The sequence below is a fragment of the Parasteatoda tepidariorum genome, chromosome 7, assembly GCF_043381705.1.
Source record: "Parasteatoda tepidariorum isolate YZ-2023 chromosome 7, CAS_Ptep_4.0, whole genome shotgun sequence".
Classification (NCBI taxonomy): domain Eukaryota; kingdom Metazoa; phylum Arthropoda; class Arachnida; order Araneae; family Theridiidae; genus Parasteatoda; species Parasteatoda tepidariorum.
The window spans coordinates 89,441,250-89,461,587 of record NC_092210.1 but is presented as its reverse complement, the minus strand read 5'-3'; the positions used below and the strand labels follow the sequence as shown (position 1 = coordinate 89,461,587).

Sequence of the window (20,338 nt, the reverse complement as noted above, 5' to 3'; positions counted from 1 at the left end):
GTCTGGGCCGGGGATCGAACCCGCAGACTCCCTGTATAACTTAATGTAATGATTGGATCTTTACGTTCCAGGACTCAATCTTAATGGTTTGAGGGGGTGACCCTTGAAATGCTAATTAATTAGCACAGATACTTTACGTTACAAAATCAGATGACAAACATAATACTTTTTCTGAATTAACCCTTTATCTACTGACGGTACTTATAAGTACCAATAACTTTAAACTAATAATTACTTTAAACTAACTAATTAAAACTGTACTTTTAAGTACCACCTTAATAAATTAGTTCTAACGAAATAAATTTCGCACCGGGGAGATTTTCTTTCTTGTATATTCTTTAGTTATCAATATGGTAGCTAAAAAAAAATATATTTATGAAAAAATTTTCAGTAGTTCATAATATAATGCCGTAGATAAAGGGTTAACATGACTTTTTTTTTTATGGATTTGTATTTCTGACCCTCTAAATATAGTGGGTGCCACAATATGGGAAATATGGTCCCCATAGCTTGGTCAGAAGAGCGGTCCAAAGTTTGCACCACTTGTTGCTAAATTTATTTTTTTTGCATATTTTGCCTATCTCAAGAATTTTTTTAAGCAAATTGAAAAAATTTTGCACACAATTATAAAATTAGTTTTCCAAGAATAATTCTATGCAAAATATAACGTTTTTTAAATTTATTACTTTTTATTATTTCATTTAACAATGGTCGAAAAATTTTGAATCCCAAGGTATATAATTTCTTATACCATTTTAAAGAAAATACGAAATTTGAGCAAAATCAATCGAATAGTTCCTGAGGAATTGAAGTGTAGAATTTCGGCTTCTTTGAAATTTGATTTTTCAGAAAGTATTTGATCGATTTTGCATTTTACCACGTAAAATTGCTTTCTTTCAAATGATGTAAAAAGTTTTAAAAATTGCAATTCAAAATCTTTTTAATTATTATAAAAAAAGTCATAAAAAATAACAAACATTTATAGAAATCTATTCTTTGCATTGAATTGTACTTGGGGAAACGAATTTTATAACTGCGTGCAGAAATATTTCAATTCGCTTTAAAAGTTCTTAAGATATGGCGAATAAAAATAAAATTAAGGGGTCCACACTTTGAACCTCTCTCCTGATCAAACTATGGGGACCATACTTCCCAGATTGCGGCTACCCCCCATATCGCAGGGGTCACAAATCTGAATCCACCGAAAAAAGAGGTATATTTATTCAGAAAAATTATGTTTTTGTGTCTGATTTAGTAACTAATTAGTAACTGCATTAATTAGTTTATAGTTAATTAGTTTTAGTCTGCATTAATAAGATTGAATCCTAGAACATGAAGATCCAATAACTAGACCAAAAGTTACTCAGTGTAGACTTTTTTTTATTTTGCGCACAGCACATAAATTTTCTACATTTATTTTTCTTATTACTCTTTTCTTTTCACTCTTTCCATTCTGAAGTGCCTTACCTCTTCGCACCTAACGGGACACATACGTCCCAAGCAAATTTCAAAAAAGTCTTTTGGGATAGAAACCCTTCCCTGTCTAATGGGAGACTTTCCCACCAGTCCTGCCAATATTTTTGAAGGTATTTTCATTCACAGAACATAGATGGCGCTACCGTACGTAATGCTGCCCTACTCATATTTTATGCTACCAAAATTTTTTGGTTGTAAAAAGCAAGGTGGCACTTGAATTGTGGCAGGCTTTTCTTCCCCTAGATGCATAAAGGGAATCAACCATAGAAGTCAGGTGGCTTCTTAAGAACACTGTGATATCGGAGATTATCAATAAAATAAAGTTCTGTTGTGGAACTAAAAAGAATTTTCCCTCAGTATGTAGTCAATAACTTAGATTTTTATTAGCTAAAATTTATACTTGCTTTTTTTATTACATTTGAATATTGCTCAAAACATAAATTAAATTTTCATTACATCATATCATCGAACGAATGAATTTTCGATTTTAAATTTAAATGAATTAAATTTCAAATGAGGTGGCCATCTACTTTCCCTTGCAATTTTATGAAAACATTGCAATCATTTTGAAATAACAGTAGGACTGACAAGAATTGGTGGTTTAAAAAAATAAGTAGAATGAGATTTTGATCACAATTTTTCTACAAAAACTATTCAAAATGTGCCATGATTATATGATAATTTTGAGTCACTCTTAGAACTGGAGTGCATAAGACTTAATAAATAAGAATTGCTGCTACTGCTGTTTGAAGATTGTGTGTTCTTCAGAATGCTCAGAATTTGAAATTATGACACTGTCATCGCTTAGAACCCAGTAGAACAGAATAGATTTTTTTTATGGCAATCTAGTGCTAGTTACATGAGGAAAATTACCTTTACAAAGGAAGAAGCCAATATAGTGGGTCTTCCCTCAGCCACTACCTTATTATTTCGATCTTCAAATAAGAGAAAAGAATGAATTGCAAATTTGGTTGCTTTATCTTTTTGTATAAATAGTTGTTTTAATGGCCTTTTTAATTGCCAATGGCAGCCCTGCGCTACAGTACATGATTAGGCAAAAAAAAACTGTAGTTGTTTACGTTTTATTAGTTGCAAAATAATTGTAACAAAATGGAATCTTCCATTCTTATTTAAATTATAGAGTTAAATTCCATTCTTATTTAAATTTGCAGGTATGAATCTGAGAAATTTCTTAAGCTTGGGTGCATACCTTCAAAAAGTGGTTTCTTGAGGCTATTTTTAAGAAGTATTTCAATTAGTATGAAAGAATAGAAGTAGAGCTGCATTTATATTTTGTTGGAAACAACTGCCTTATAACATCAAAACCTGTTATATCGATTTCTGTCTTAAAACGTACAAATTGTTATTATTATAGAGCTTTGTTTTTTATATCAGGAAAAGGAGAAAATAAATCACTAATATACAAGCAATCATATCTGTTGCATAAGCAGATGACAATTAGTTTGACAATTTTGATTAATTGGCATGCAAATATCAGTCCAAAAAATAAAGAGGAAAAAAAAGAAAGAAAATAACCAATGAAAATATGGATGGTAGCTCAAAGCACAAGCAAAAAAAAATAAATGATCAGAATGTGAATAAACATTCCCGACAAATTTGCTTGAGCAAAATAATCTAATTAATATGACTATAATGAATCGCGACATGGAGAAGGGCGTATGAAAAATTAGTAGTATTAACAGCATATTTGTTTGTTTCATACTAACACATTTTTTTCTCTATAAAAATTGGAGATATTAAACTAGGGCAAAAGGATTTTTATGAAGATCAAATTTAGAAGCTTAAATACATTTTTAATAATATAATCATTTGTGATAATATAATAAATAGAATATTTTTAAATTTATTAAAAAAAATTACAACTTAAACAATATAATATATATGCAAAAAAAAGAACATTAATAACATAAAGAGACAGAAAAATCTCGATATTGACCTTTCAACCATTACCACCCGCCCTTTTACCTGGACCTGGAGTGATGACGTTTATTTTTGGAATTTGTCCTTTCGGAGTCTGAACTAGAATGAGAAGATTTTGAGGAGCGAGATGAGCTACTCGAAGACCTTGACCGGGAAGAGTCAGAGCTAGATGATGCAGAAGAATGTGAACGTGATTCTGACTTTTTATCATTTTTGGAAGTTTTTTCATCCTCTTCATCGTCTCCCCACCCAGAGAGGTCGTACTTTGAAAGATCACCGTCTTCATCATCCTCGTCATCTTCCTCCTCTTCCTGTAAAAATACAAATAAACAAGGTTGAACTTTCTTTTTTAAATCCTAAAATCCTTCTCTAAAAAAATTTTAGATATTCATCACAATAAACACAGAAGAAATATGGAACTATTGAATGCATTAATACACTTTTGAATACAAATATATATATGTATATGACAGAAGTTTACTACTGAAGTATTTCTAGAATTACTTGACTGACTTTTATGCTTTGTACCATAAAAATTATTATGCTTTAATTGAATACAACTTTATTCCTTAATTCACTATTTTAATTAATGCAGATTCTAAATTTTGATTTTTATAGGAAAATAAATTACTCTGAAATAATGTTTACATGCAATATATTCCTACAGCTCTTAAACTAGGGGTGCACAACCTTTTTGAGTGAAGGGCCACTTACACAGCAGGTAGATTAACGAAGGGTTGCACGCATATTAAATCATGGTAGCGGCAAATATGATACTTTTTATATAAATATTAGTGTTCTAAGCACTTAATATTTTTATCAGTAAGCTTAATAACATATTTGAAAAAAATTAAATGCTTTTTATTATTTGAATTTTTAAAAAAAAACTGATACTTTTTTCAAGAAACTTTTTCCATTTTTCACAATAATTAATTTATTAAATATATATAGATATACATAAATATTAGGGGAGATAAATTCTAACCAAAAAGAAGCTTACAGAATGAAAGAGCAAAAGATATATGCATTTTAGAGTAATATAAATTTGAATTAATTATTTTAATTTAAGAAAATTTATAATGTTTAAACAAAAACCAAATTAAAAGAAATTTTTTGTTGCGTACAGAAGTTCCCGCGGGCCACACATAAACAGTCAGTGGGCCGCAATTGGCTCGCAGGCCGTGCACCCCTATCCTAAACTAATTAATATCTATGTCAAACAGTTTTGGGAAAGAAAAATATATGCTGTAAGAGAAACAAATGGGGAAAATTTAACCTTTTGAAAATTTGAAAGTCTGTTGTTTTATACTGTTGACGTCATATTATTTTTTAAAAATTTACTGTAGCCAATCAAGTTTTTTCATTTGAACAAACAATACAATTTTGGCCAATGATAGTTAACTAGCAACAAACATATTTTATTCAAAAGACAGAGTTTAGAAAAAAAAATGTTCTTGCACCTATTTGTTTTTCCAGACAAAAAGTGAATAAAGAAATAAAACCAATGTTCCCTTTGTAATTTAACAAAAAACTTCTGTATAGAGGAGAAATTTTTATCCAATCTTGTACAGATATAAACTGTATATACTCTACTTATACTCTGTTGCATGTTTAGAAAAAACCATTATCCCAATGGAGAGAGCTTCTTTGCATCTAAGTGTACGTCAAATTGATGCTAAGCTTCCAGTGCAAACATATATCAACAGCGTTAACTCTTAAAACAGTGTTCAAAACCCTCTTTTAGCTTGCTTTTTTAAATTGTGTGAAATGAGGGAAACAAAACTTATTAAATAATCAATTGACAAGTAATAAGAATTAATAAAAATGATATCGAAAACTCTCAATAAATATATGCCATTCTATTCAAAATTAAAGAAACTGATGAAAGAATAAATATTGTTTCTTCTGAGTAAGAATTCTTTATCTCTCATTTGATTTATTAAAGGCATGTTAGCATAGGACATGCCCTTTTTTATGGCCCAATTAAATCCATTGCTCTTGTAACGTCATGTATTTGTTTCTTTTTCCAGAACGAATGTTCTTATTTATCGAAATATGTATCGCCAAGAAAGAATAAAATTTCTGTATGACGTGTTCAAGTTTGAAAAGTTTTTATATTGGTTTTAAAACATATTTGTATAATTTGACAGCAAAATAAAACAGAACTATATGCAGACGCAGATGATTACTTGAATCCTATACCGCAATAATCTTCTCTTAACTTGCAACAAAGTATAGTAGTTCATTTGTCTTAGCATGCAGAATTTNTGATGTGAAAAAATTATTATTTTCCTCAAAATTTTTAAAAAAAAAAAAAAAAAAAAAAAAAAAAAAAAAACAGAATTTTTTTATGTAAATAAATTTGCTTTGTTTTTTTCTGCTCTGCAAAGTATAGACAATATCTTGTTTAGTATCAACAAAAATAACTTTGAAACCTGCAATATCAACAATAAGTTTTACAGTAAAACTACTCATTTTTTTTTTTTTTTTTTNTTTTTTTTTTTTTTTTTAGAGTACTATAAATATGAAACACTGCTTGATTCGTGAGTATTAGTTATCTATATTATACAATAGAATTAATGAGTAAATATAAATAATCAGATTTTTATCAAAATTTAAAAACACTAAGAGGGTTTGTCCTCTGCACACTCCTCTCACCGAACCTCCTGATGTCCCTTCATTTTTTTTTCCTTAAAAGTTAATTTTTTTTAAAAAAAAATTCCTTTAATTTAAAAAAAAATTTTGTTATTATAATTATAAAGCATTATAACACTGTAATTAAAATAATTTTGTTAGAATGTTAATTGTAACAAAATGATTATCCCTGGAAAGATCTAATTGCTTTCCTCTTTTTTTTTTCACTTTATTTGATCATTTTTATTACTTTTGACATCAAATTAAGTACAAATGTTAAAATAAAATTGTCGAGAGAGATAAATTTCCCAACAATATTAGATAAATAATCATTACTTTAAAAAAAAAACACTTAAGACTGCAATATTTTTCAAACAAATTGAATTTTGTAAGATTATCTCATATAGAGACTCAGACTCGTATAATTGAAAAAGCCTCTTTCACAGCACATAAGATTTGAACTCTGTAGTTGCATTTCAGTAGGCAGTAGATCACCCATAAAAGGATTTTTTATTTTTTAAAAATACAAGTTTAAAAGCTAATAGTTCTTGAATTAAAAATTGAATTTTAAATATTTTTATTCCCTCGGGCTCTTTGTATATTTTTCAACAAAACTTTGCAATTTCAAATTACTAAGTCTTGCAGATTTTGCTCAGCAAAGCAAAATAAATAAATAAAAATTTACAAAAAAAAGCACTCAAAAATGCAAACTTACAAACAAATGGGAATTTCAAAAAAAAAAGAAAAAAAAAAGAAAATAGATCATGTTCATAAACAAAATTGACCTTTTCAGTAGGTCAAATTTCAACTTTGTAGTTGCATTGTTGCATCTTATAGAGAGGCCCACATGGTATTTATTCCACCAAATTAAACAGTAAATAATTCTCAATCTAATAGTTGAAAATTAGTTTTTATTTCATCAAACTCCTGGTATGTTTTTCTATACACTTTTGTAAGTTCAAGATTTGTGCAGCAAAAAGCTCAGTTGTACACCCAAAATGAGGGCCACTATGCTTTTTAAGAACAGAGATAAAAAATAAAAAAAATTTAGATTTTTAAAATGCATTTTTAATTCAAAATGTTTTTTTTTGTTTTTTACTTAATGATACAAGAGAACAAGCATTTGTTCCAGCTTTTTCTTTTGAAAAAATTTCTTTTTCACTTTATTGTTACTACAAATATAAGCAAAAAAGATAAAAATCATATCATGTATTTTAAGTAAGAAAAATGATTAACTTTTTAACACTAAAATTCATTTGATGCATATACTTCGAATCAAATAAACATAAATTACAACTGTAGGAAGAGATTTCCTCATAAATACAAATCAACAGAAAAATTTACCTCTAGTGTTATTTTTACTTCTTTTTCTTTTACTTCATTTATATGAGGTTTTGTTTTAATAGGTTTCTCATCATTCCCACGATATTTTTTCTTTTTGCGTCCAAACTAAATAAAAGAATAAAGCAGCTTGAGTAACAGAAATAAACTGAGAAAAACATTAATAAACTAAATTCAATTACGAAAGTAATTTGAAAAGCAAGGTTCAATATCTTGAAATCAAAGATTTTTTCTAAGAAATATTTATTTAATTCCTTACATGTTTCTCTATTTCTCTACCAAATTTTTCATGTTTGTTTAAATATTTGACATAACTTTCTTCTATATGCCAAAATCATAAAGAAGACAGTTGTCTGTGAGAATAACCACTGTTTCTTTCATTTAGCATATATAGCAGAAGCACTTGCCACTGGAAAATTCCTTAAGCTAACAAAACAAGTGAAAATCACACATCTGAACTGCACAGTGAGTGATCAATATGTTCCAATCTAAAAGATCAGATTAGATTTGGGATGTGAGATTGTATGTTTAGAAATTACATGAGAAATTGCTATATAATTAGAAACCGATTAGAAACGTAAACAATTTTTAATACTAGTTTAATTTTAGTCTTGCATCAGAAACAAAATAAAATTAGATAATTTTGCATTTTAAATTAACACCACCAATAGCAAGAGGTGTACATTTCTCAAATAGTGTTCTATAACAAATTGATCACTTTTTCATATACAGTCCCAGCAGCAAAAACACAAAAAATTATAAGATTTTATCTATACAAAATAATGGAAACACTTCTATACAAACACATTTTTTGATCTTTCTCAAAAAATACTAAGAGAGAGATAAAAAAAATACTAAGAAATAGATAAAAAAATACTTTCTCAAAAATAATCATTTTTTAAATTTAGAAGTGTGTAGTATATGTGATTTCTCATACTTATGAAGTGTAAAGCTTTTAGGGGTTTGAGGTACCAGCAACAAATTACAATCCGAACATAGTGTTTTTAAACATCCTATGCCAAAAAATGTAACAATAAATTCGTAACTTGTAACAATTATTTTGGACATTATATGCAATGATTTCATAAAATTTCGTAAACCTAGATTAAATATTTATGAAAATATGGACGTTTTTATAAAAAACTTTTGGTGTCCTTTTGTTTTGCTTCTTTGCTATAACAATAAAATTAAACAAAACTTTTGGAGCAATTTAAAATCAATGACAAAATTTCTCAAAATTTCAGAAATATTTGTTTACAACTGGGCAAGATATGAGTAGTTAAAGTAGTTATTTTATATTGTGCAGGTAAAATTTAATTTTTTCTTTTCTTTTATTTATAGTGATTTGTACTTGGAAACTAATAGAAAAAGTTAGTTTTGAATATCTTAGAAATTTAAAAAGTTTCAAACCATTTTCTAAGTACGTACTTTTTAAAATATAAGGGGTGATAAATGATAGGTTTTACAAAAATTTTATTTTGTACTATTAAACAAGATTTATTAAAAATGACACCAGCATTATTGGGGATTATCCCCATAAAAGTATCTTTTCTTATATTTGTAGAAAACCCCTTGAGTTTTGAATCCCTTAAATTTTGAGTTTCTTTTAAAAAGTACAAAAACCACTTAGAAAATAGCTTGAAACTTTTTTAATTTTTAAGAAATTCAAATTGATCTTTTTTCATTAGTTTCCTAATATGTTTCACTTCACATGCGCAGTACAAAGGAGCTACTTATATTGGACTTAGTTGCATTTTCCCCCCTCAAAAATATAAGAAAAGATATAGGACAATCTTAGAATAAAGATGCACAATATTAATAAAGATAAAATATAGAACAATATTGATAATTTTAGCACAATATCTAAGTTAATACAAATAAGACCAATCATGAACAGAAGTTTTTGATTTAAATCAATTCATTAAAAAAAAAAAANGATTTAAATCAATCTATTAAAAAAAAACATTATGTTAAATTAGAAAACTATTTAACACTGATTTAAAAACTTACAAAAGCATTTTCTTTAGAACATTGAAGCTCCTCTTTTCATAATTTCCAAATTTATTCTAAATTTTTCTCAAGTTTTAAGTAGAAAAACTATGTAGGTATCATCTAGCACAATGCCGTTGCTCAAGACCAGCTCACGATGGTCAAATTTACCTTAATCAAGAAAATTTCTCCAGCACTTATCTTTTCAAGGAACTGTTATAAACATATTTCAACACTTTATATATCAAAATTTTGCAGTTTTATAGATACCAATTATACTAATATAATAATATGTACCTATAATCAGCACCTATTAAAACAACACCAATTACCATAATATTCATAGTACTTATTACCAAAATAAATTTTACCATTGGCCTCAATAATTGTACGGCAATTTTTTATGTTTCTCCTAAAGGAATTAGTACCCTTATCCATAAATTTTGCTTAACTTTACTTATTTTAATTGCTGTGGATTTTTAATTATTTAGGTTTACAGAAACAGGTTCTTAAAAGGATAGCAATAAATAAAATAAACAAGTGGTTTCAGAAAATTTTAGAAATACCAGTTTGATTATGCAGTCTACTCAGATTACCACATCATTGAGTTTATCTGACTCAATGAATGGAAAATAATTAAATATTAGAGGCTGCGCAAGAAACACTTTTTTAAAAAAATTAAATAGAGCTATTTAACAAACACCACTGATGTTAAATATTTGATAAAACAGAATTGTCCATAGTCAAATTAATATCAATGCTTTGGTTAAAACAATGGGAAAATTCAATTTTTTAATGTCTCTCCTGGATAACCTAATCAAACTTTTTGAATGATTTTTAGGACTTGGGTGCTGAAATGAACCCTTTCATCCACTGTCTAAATTTCAGGACATTAGCACAAATGGTTCTAAAGTTATAAGTGAAGTACACAGACAAACACAATAATTCTTCATTTTATTATTATACATGAATAGATAGATAAACCAGATTCATATAAAAATATTTGTTTAACTACAAGTAATGTAAATTTCTGCTTAAGTAGGGCAAAAAAAAAAACTATCTTAAAATTTAAACCAAAATTTGTGATTTGTTTAAATATTTTAGTAACAATAGGTTAGGAAGTAAAGATATAATTCTACGTTATTTTCACTTATTTTGAATCATGCATAGATTATTTAATACTTAATAACAGTTTTTTGTGGAGTAAAGCTGTTTCCAGGTATAAGAACACATAATTTTTTTTTAAAAAATAGAACAAATTTCGGTACTAGATATTTATGATTTTTATGTTACACATTTCTTTTAAGAATCAACAATGCAGGAAACAAAAAAATTTTCATTATTAAATTTTAACATGTTTTGAAATAAATTTTATTTAAAATTAATATTTTTTTTTAATTTGTACTTAAACGTTCTGGTAATATTTAACACAATGCATAGTAATGAGCTAAGTAAACTTTCATTAATTTTCTGATAAATTCTACATTTCACTCATTTTTTAATGATATTGTTTTTAGCAGTTATTACTATATGTTTTCATATTGCTTTTAAAATCTCAATTATTTAAAACGACTTTATAGTGTTCTGCAAATTTTGAATCACACATTTCAGGAATTACTTTTCAGTTTGACCTACTCGATTAGCGAAGGTTTCACAAAAAATATATGTAGTTTGTCAATTGCTATTTTGGCCTCTATTGCTATAGATTTGCACATAGTTTTTAAAATCACAACATTTAAACATGCCATTTTAATGTACCACGAGTTTTGTGAGGTTACGTTTAACTACAACATGTATTGTGTTTCGAATACTCTATATCAAATTGTTGCATATGTTGAGTTTATTTTATTGCTTTTAAATATAAATTTTATGAACGAAAACAATTTAAAAATATTGGATCCAATCAACCTAATTCAGAACCAATGGAATACCATTTCACCTGTTATAGGGATTTTTTAAAAAAATATTTCCCTAAACATAAGGAAGGATATTTCCATAAACCTTAAAAAAATCAGAAGAATTTTAATTAGTCCAGTAGAGTGGGAGAACTGCGGGAAATCCAGTAGTCTCCTGGAAAATCCAGTAGGGTTGGCAGCTATGTACAGTTGAAAAAATGTTGCTAACTTGGGGATTAGTTTAAAAATTTTTTTTTATAACTTTTCAAATATTTTCCTGCTTCTAAGTCAGATCAATTCTTTTCAGTAAAATAATATGTATATATTATATAATTAAAGGCTTCCTATTTGTAGTTTTTCTTATTAGGCCAGATATCTTAAAAGAAAAAAAAAAGAATTAACTTTGCTTCTTTAAAGTGTTTAGTGTTAAATGTTAGTGTTGAATGTTGATTGAAATATTATAAATTTTCTTCCAATTCACAAATAAATCCCCGAAAATTCCGATTAGTCTTGCCTGTATACAAGCCCAAACTGTGTATGACTGAATAATATTCCACATAAAGTAAAATTTTAACTAGTGTAGTTTACCTCATCATATTCACCATCTGATTCTTCTCTTTCTATGTATTCAACATTCTCTCGTTCATTATAGCCACCACCTAGACCTGCAAATATTATTAGAAAATAATTGAATTAGTTACAAAAAATTTAAAAAGGAGCTTATAACAAATCCATGAATAAAATAGAATTTTGAATTCAATGTCTATTCAAGCAATGATGACATATAATAGCATGTTTCTCACAGAAGAAGAAAAAAAAAAGGAAACTCGCAGGAAATTATTTAAACCTTAAGCTCATTAATTTTAAAAAGAAAGCTTATATGATTAAATAAATCTCAAATGGTAAACAATTTTTATGCAAATTGAGGCATTTTAAAAAATTTGTCCCACCACAAATTTGCAGCCCTACATATAATAGATTCTATCCTAATAATCATTATTTCTTAAATTTCTACACAATGGTATACTAATTTAAAACTGCTACACACTTTTATTTTGTCAACAAATTAAAAAATGAGAAACCAGAAAAATCTAATTAACCCTTTTTTGCATGATGAAGGAAATTTTCATCATAACATTTGTGAAGAAAAATTATACTCAGAACAGGTGTACTGTGAATTAGTTGTTGCTGACAACTCTTTTCCCAACTATTGCGTAGGAACTTACCAGCAAAACAAAAATCAAATGTCACAATCTATCAGGTTTGAACTTGTCATCCTGCTGTTTATTGTGGGTGAAAGAAACGTGTGATTTCTTGAATATCTCTCTACAACTAACCTGGGGGGCGTTTTTTTTTTTTGTACAATGAGCAGGGAAAAAGTTTGTTTTTTGTGTTTCTGTTGTTTTCTATGCAATTTATATTGAATACTCCAAATAATCTTCCCGAAACCATGCAACAGAAATTTACAGAAATTACAATGCAGTTGTTTCACTTCCAATGTATAACAAAAATGGTTTTTACTATGTCTATTTTATGTTATTTTTGTAGATAAATTCAGAAGAGACGGACATTGAATATTACTTGGGCCAGTTAGGAGGCAGTTGGATATCAGAAGATGGCCTTGATGACGAAAATTCTGCAAACGAGTACACGATGCAGATGAAATTATAAGTATGTTGCAAGAGAAGGATAATAATTGTGTTAAACACACAAAATAAAATTTCAATCAACAATTTTTAAAAAAGAAGAAGAGAAGTAAATGAAATTAATTAAGTCAAGGCGATAGATTCTTTTTTCAGCAAAACCAAATGCAGGGATGGAACAGCAGTATAACCATTTTAGACCAGAAGAAATCTGCTTTAAAGCAAGTAAATTTGGTTCTTTGAAACAGATTAGAAAAAATAATTTTTATATTCTGAGCAACCATTGTTGATCAAACAAATTTAGATTTTCTATCATATAGCATTACTTCTATATTCAGCTAAAAAAAATTACTCAATTGGTTTCTTGCAAAAATAAGTAGATTTTAAATAAATAGATAAAAGAAATATGAAGATATTATTTGAAAAAGCTAAATAAAATTCCCACTTTAAATTAAACTATTTTCACCATCACAAGTTAAAAACAAAATATTACCAATAATCTATAACATTATCAAAGTAAGGTAAAGGGATTTCGGAGGATGCTGCCTAGCATACCTTTTGATTTGTATTATACGTCCTGACATATTTATAAAAAAAAAACTAGCCTAATTGAGCCAATTCTAAATTCACAACTTTTTCAGTTCATTTTTTCTGGAGTTTCATTATTTTTTAAATCATTTTTGCAGGATTTTTCAGATTCTGATATATTTTATGTTATGTCATTTTTTACTTTGAGTTATCACTTCTTCATGTGCTCAATAAGCGGCAACTCAATCCTAACTTAAGGCTGTTTGATAATCATCTTTTTAGATATTTCTTCAGACATTTTCTCGGACAATAATTCAAATTCTGATGTTTTAGATAAGATTTTTTTGTGACTTGCAAGTTTAAAAAAATGGCGATTCATTAATGATTTCATCTCAAATCAATGTTTGACGCTCTTGATCCTATTGTTCTACATTCTTTTTCGACCACTCTCACTTTTCTCTAATTCCTATATTTTAAATACAGTGTTATAACAACACACGTCTTTCGAATTTCAGGTTTATCTTTTTTACGTACTTTATTTTTCATGATTCTAACATAAATCATAGTTGTTTATTTTTTGTGTCTTCAACCCTTCCATATGGTTTCTCCCATTTTGATATTTTTATTACGATGTCATGTCCTCATCGAATTTTGTGTTTCAGTAACCAAATTTTGATGTTCTTCATATAATAAGGAGAAAAAACCACAAACTTTTATTTTTACCTGATAAACTCATTAATTGACATTTAGGAAAAAAAGGACAATCACTTGCTGTGTTGGAGAAAAAAAAGGCTTTTGTTTACAAATAGTTGACACAGTTGTGTTTTTTGAAAAAGAGATTTGGAGCAGCTTGGTATGATTTTAGAGGAAAAAACAAAATATAGGAACAGAAATTTTGCTATGGAGCAGTTGTTTCAACCTTGCAAAGACTGAAATCAGCTATATCAAAATATATGAAAGGCAAAGTATAAAAAAATACATATAAAATTTTTCTATAAATCTACAATAAAAAAAGAGAGAATATTTACCAGTTCTTTCTTCTACTTCACCAAACTTGGGGGCATTACACATATTACACTGTTGCCGTCTGGCCCAATTTACATTTCCACACCTTTGAGACAAAAATTACATCAATAAACATAGATATGAGTTTTTTAAAATTGCATCAAAAAATTTATAACAGCGGTAAAATATATTGACACTCCATCACAAGATCCCCTTAAAAGAATTAACAATTTAATTTCATGCAAAATGCCATGCCAAAAATTTTAGATTTAAATAAAAATCAATTTAACATGGTTTGCAAGCAAACTAAATGTTTTATATGGCATGTTTTCTACACATTATATGCCATATTAATCATAACAACAACAAAAAAGGGTTAAATGATAAGGCTATTTTTCTAATTGTTTTGAATATACTAAGTTTAAGCAGATATATACTTCTTCAAGTCTTTAAATTTGTAGAAAGGCAAATTTTAAATTATTCAATTTTTAAAACCTTTTGATACATTATTGTGAAAGCTTACATGAAAATTCTAAGAAAGCAGTGAAATATCTCAAAATATTTTCAAAAAAATGCAACACAAAGATCATCCTAATTTTGAAATTTGTAAAAAATAAACCAATCAAAATAAAGATCAGTTTCAAATCAAAAGAATAGAGAAAATATACTTTTTTTTAATAAATAATCCTCAAAATATGTGCAATTCTGAGACCATTCCATAATTGATTCCTTCATCAATAGATGAGTTTTATTTTGGATTCAATCATTTCATATTTTCATCACTTCAATGCAAAAACTAAGATGAGGAGTTAAATAGACTCTTAAGCATTGATCTTATGATTAATTACTATTACAAATGAGCATAAACAAAAATATGCCCAAAATGATCAGAAATTTACAATAAACTGAACCAAGTTAGCGTAAGAACATCCCATTTTTCATTCACAATAAATAAATAAAAATAAACAGCATTTTTGAGAATGAAAAAGAACTACCAAAACTAGAAAATGATGAAAACTTTGCAATAATTGCCTGAATTCAAAATTTCTTTTAACCAAATTCAGCTTTGCAGTAAAATAAAAAAAAGTGCATCAAGCAATTTAGTTCCTGATTTTACTTTTATATTTACTTTTTAATAGCATTTAAAAAATAATAAAATACTTGAATTAAAAAATAATTTTGAAGGAACTAGCATTTTTAATATCTATGTATTTATTCATTATTATTTTCAAACTGCTTTATTTCGTAATTTTTTATTAAACTAAAACAATTTAAATTGATTTAGTTTTCTTTTTCTTTTTTTTTTTTAAAAAAGAAATATATAAATTAGGATTTAAAAACACTTTCCAGCACCTAATTGCACAGTATCATTTTATGCAAGAAATGGTTAAAATATAAATCATAAATTAAAGAAAAAATATTTCTGGACCTTCCACATTGCCAGTCATCAGCACTAAATAGACCACGACTCTTCTCAGCAGCTGCTTTGCCTATCTCATGTCCTAATTTTTTTCTCTGTGGTATGGCTGCTTTTTCTAAAAATAATAACAGCATATTTATGTCTAAGGCAAATAAAAGTAATATAATATTTAAATATATTAATATAGTTATATTTTTAAAAAAACTTTATTACAAACATCCGTTTCACAAACAGAATTCAAAACAAAAAATATCAAATGGGGTGCAACTTCGTGCAAATAAACTTTCAGCAAACAAATTTTTTCTTATCTTATAAAAAAGTAAACAAAATTTACCTTTTCCACATCTATTACAGGTTGTTCTTCTTGCAAAATTAACATTGCTACACCTATAAATAAAAAAAAATTTAAATTCTACAGATATTTGTTTTAATTCAATTGAAATAGCATATTAAAAGCTTTTTAATCATTTCAAAATAAATAATTAATTAAAATGAAAACACTGTAAATTATAAATGAGGCATATAAATTACTTGTTTGTCAATAAAGTCAAATTATTGTACAGTAGAGAACCGATTATCCGGAACGATCGGGACCATCGCTATTCTGGATAACTGATTTTTCCGGTTTTCTGAATCGCTACAAAAAGATGTTTTTTATTGTTAAACCCAACTAAAAAAATATATAGTATANTCTCATGTCCCAATTTTTTTCTCTGTGGTATGGCTGCTTTTTCTAAAAATAATAACAGCATATTTATGTCTAAGGCAAATAAAAGTAATATAATATTTAAATATATTAATATAGTTATATTTTTAAAAAAACTTTATTACAAACATCCGTTTCACAAACAGAATTCAAAACAAAAAATATCAAATGGGGTGCAACTTCGTGCAAATAAACTTTCAGCAAACATATTTTTTTTTTATCTTACAAAAAAGTAAACAAAATTTACCTTTTCCACATCTATTACAAGTTGTTCTTCTTGCAAAATTAACATTGCTACACCTATAAATAAAAAAAAGGATTAAATTCTACAAATATTTGTTTTAATTCAATTGAAATAACATATTAAAAGCTTTTTAATCATTTCAAAATAAATAAATTTAAATCAAAACACTGTAAATTATAACTGAGGCATATAAATTACTTGTGTGGCAATAAAGACAAATTATTGTAGTTTGATTTTCACTAAACTTTATTTTGAGTTATTCATCTTTTAAATTAAAGCTGAAAAAAGCAATAACAAAAAATTTACTACAACCAAAGGGATATCAATTTTTTAGAATCAAAGGCTAGACTATTAAATTGGAAAATATAATGGATATTGAACAAAAGGATTTTTGTATTTTGCAAAAAACTTTTTAGTGGTTTGCATCGGGAGAAGTGAGTATGTCTACGAGCTACACACTTTAAATTTATCCTTTTCTTTAATATTATATATTTTTAGTTTGTCAAGCGTGACTGCTCTATTAACAAAATTTGGCAACTATTTTGGATAAGCATCTACTTGGAAAGTTTCACTTTACCACATTAACTTTAAACCCACCGAATTCTAAATAAGCATTGTGATTATGATTTGTAGTTAAATTAGTAAGGAGTAAATATTTACAGTTACGAATGTTTAAATGCAAGATTATAAATTGGAAGATAAAAATACTAAATCTAATTAATGAAGTGGATAAAATATTAAAAATTTTAGCTATACATTAATTGAAATTTGTATTTTAAGCCAATGGACACATTCTTTCTCAAATGAAGAAATTAACATTTTGCCGTCGACACATGTTCACTTTAAAAGCATCTTCAAAAGAAAGAAATCATAGGAAGAATTTTTAAAAGTCTCTCGATATTTATTTCCATATACAGTCGAACCTCGCTAACTCGAACCTCGATTTAACGAATATTTTGATATCTCGAAGGGAAAAAAAATTCCCTTCAAATTTCCTATACACTCAATGTTAAAGAAACCTTGATTTTTCGAATTTTTTTTTCTAACCCCTCGATAACTTGAATTTTTTTCTCCATAAATAGTGTAGATTTGTTTGCTGAAAATAAAAAAAATATTCAAAAAATTTTTTTTTCTTAAGAATAGAAAGCCAATTCTCATAATCAATTCTCAAACAAACACTTTCCGCAGTAGACACTGTAAGGAGATTTACTGAGAGGCAGTTGAATATGTCAAAGGAGACATTTAAAGCTATAGTCCACTTAGAAAGTGTAATAGACAAACTTTCTTACACATCTCTAAAGGAAACAACAATTGAATCTGTTTAAATATAAAAAGTGTTTTTAGAATAAATATGGAATAGTAAATAAGGTATGTAAAGAGCATTTTTCCTTATTCTACCATCGATAACATTCTATTTTCGGTATCTCGAATTTTTTCTCCTCACCCTTCAAGTTTGAGATATCAAGGTTTGACTGTATATTAAAATCAAGCTTCTTTTGTCTATAAAATTATACTAGTCCTCTTTTTGTCTATAAAGTTATACTATGTAGCAATTTTAAAAAAATGAACTTTATAATTTAATTGGCGAAACCATTTCAAAGCTTGTAAAACTGGAGCATGACATCTTCTGTCAGAATATGTGTTTCCAAAAATGCTCTTATAACTTTATTTGCAAAATTGAACTATTAAAAGGCACAGAATAGAAAATTAAATACAACTTTTAAATGATTCAAAAGTCATTTGATACATAATAGCTTTCTCATATTGGAATGTTCTTTAAACGTTGCGTTAAATGTACACGAGATTTCGAATTTTAAATAATGAATCATTTTTGCATTATGAAAGTGAGAAATGCGGAAATTTTCGGAAAGAGTGGTGACTGTGAGAATAATCTTTCTTCATTACATAAGTTATTTCTAAACTTACAGTGTGTTGTAAATTGCACAATACAATTTTTAAAAAATACATCGATAGACAACAACAGAAAGAAAAATGCAATTTAGGGGGAGATTTCCGCATCGTGATCTGTGACAGAATAATCCCCAAATCTTGGAAACTTCCGGGCAGTGGCCCGCGAGAAACTAAAAAAAACATTGCAGAAAGGGACCAACTCGAAAGGTATAACTCGTAGCCACCCCCGTGCAAACAACTACATGTTTTTAATTCCCTGATTTAGATTTACATAAAAATGAATCTGCCCATTATGGTATTAGAATTAGTGATTTTTACTTCTTAGAAACACACTTCTGAAAAAAGTGATGTGAGAAAAGCATGAAGTATATAATTCGCTTTAATTAAGCGTACGAAAAAAACTCTAATAAATTAACAAGCACATTTAGGTTCAAATACACTGTTTCAGTAAAATAATCTCACAGTAACGAAGAAAAGTGTAACCTCTTCACTATGTAATTTTGTTCAATTTCAAATGAAATTAGAGGAACAGTTAAGATTTTACAAGCAAGAAGGAACAGTTATTTGATTATTATTAATGTAAGCTATAAAATATAATGGTAAAACTGAAGCAATGCAATGAAAATGAAATCTACAAATATTGGATAGAAATTCAATGATTTTGCTTCCATAAAAAATCTTACTGAGAATCTGAACAAATCCAATCTCCATCATTCATTTTTTTAAATACAGTTAAAAAATCCTAAATATTTTAATGCCGATTTTTACAACCGATTATTGTACTCAAATTATGTCGCAGGAATTAGAGAATATATAAAGGTTCTAAATAAATAACCTTAAAAATCATGAACTAGACTATTTTTTAATTTTTTACCGATATAAGATAGAAAAACAAAAAAATTAAGTCACTTCATTTCAGTTTATTTCAGTTTTTCTTAAAATCAAAGTTAAAGTTATTCCATTAGGATGTCGTAATTGTTGCTAAGTTGCTAAATTTAAATGAAACTGTAACTGCGTGGGTGACGAGTTACAAGTTACAGCAATTTCCCTAAAAAAAATGTAAAACGCTTTTATAACTTTAAATATTATTACCTTATTAAAAATAAAAACAATAACATATTATTTGATTATGTTATTTATATGAACAAGGTTTTAATTTGGCTTTTCTCAATGATTTTTATGGTAAATGTGTTTTATTCATTTTGTTTCAAATAATTAAAAGTGAATGTGATTTTGGCGCCAGTTATACTTATAAAGGATTTTTTTTGTTGTAATGAACCTTTTTTGCTGATTGAAACATTAGTTTTCAACTAACCTTAATTTATAGTGACACTGCTCCTGTCTTTATGTCTCTTGTCTGATCGTAGAGTACGAACGCAGCCATTGTTTCGATCTAGTTTATAGATGTTCAGCGGAAGGGCGTTCAGAAAATGCTTTTGAGATAATATATTATGATGGGTAAGTGATATTTTAATGCTAAATATTTTTGATTTTTACTGTGGCTTGTAGTTTTAAACTATTTAGTGCTTGACGTGGATGAAATTTTAATTGTTTCGTTAGACTTATTTCTTTGACATTCAATGTAGCATTGTTTCATTTATATAA

General features: G+C 27.2%; 2 protein-coding genes across 5 annotated transcripts in view; one reads left to right on the top strand and one right to left on the bottom strand.

Moving 5' to 3' along the window:
- LOC107457194 (zinc finger Ran-binding domain-containing protein 2) overlaps positions 1–19,670 on the bottom strand; it is a 24,486-nt gene extending 4,816 nt beyond the window's left edge. The window contains exons 1-7 of one of the 3 annotated variants that reach the window (XR_011637120.1): positions 19,417–19,668; positions 16,826–16,878; positions 15,882–15,987; positions 14,476–14,558; positions 11,865–11,941; positions 7,396–7,500; positions 3,434–3,728 (exon numbers count right to left, since the gene is read on the bottom strand). Coding sequence is in view for 2 of the 3 variants with exons in the window: in XM_071182924.1 (XP_071039025.1) it covers positions 3,463–3,728; positions 7,396–7,500; positions 11,865–11,941; positions 14,476–14,558; positions 15,882–15,987; positions 16,826–16,878; positions 19,417–19,451 (725 nt within the window). In the remaining variant the exon portion in view is untranslated. Of the gene's footprint in view, positions 1–3,433; positions 3,729–7,395; positions 7,501–11,864; positions 11,942–14,475; positions 14,559–15,881; positions 15,988–16,206; positions 16,260–16,825; positions 16,879–19,416 lie in introns of all 3 variants that reach the window. The other 2 variants (XM_071182924.1, XM_071182925.1) reach the window with 2 other exon arrangements.
- A 31-nt stretch (positions 19,671–19,701) lies between these two features.
- Positions 19,702–20,338, top strand: part of LOC107457197 (uncharacterized) — a 53,751-nt gene continuing 53,114 nt past the window's right edge. The window contains exons 1-2 of one of the 2 annotated variants that reach the window (XM_071182921.1): positions 19,714–19,915; positions 20,061–20,191. The gene's annotated coding sequence lies outside the window, so the exon portion shown is untranslated. Of the gene's footprint in view, positions 19,916–20,060; positions 20,192–20,338 lie in introns of both variants that reach the window. The other variant, XM_071182922.1, reaches the window with a different exon arrangement.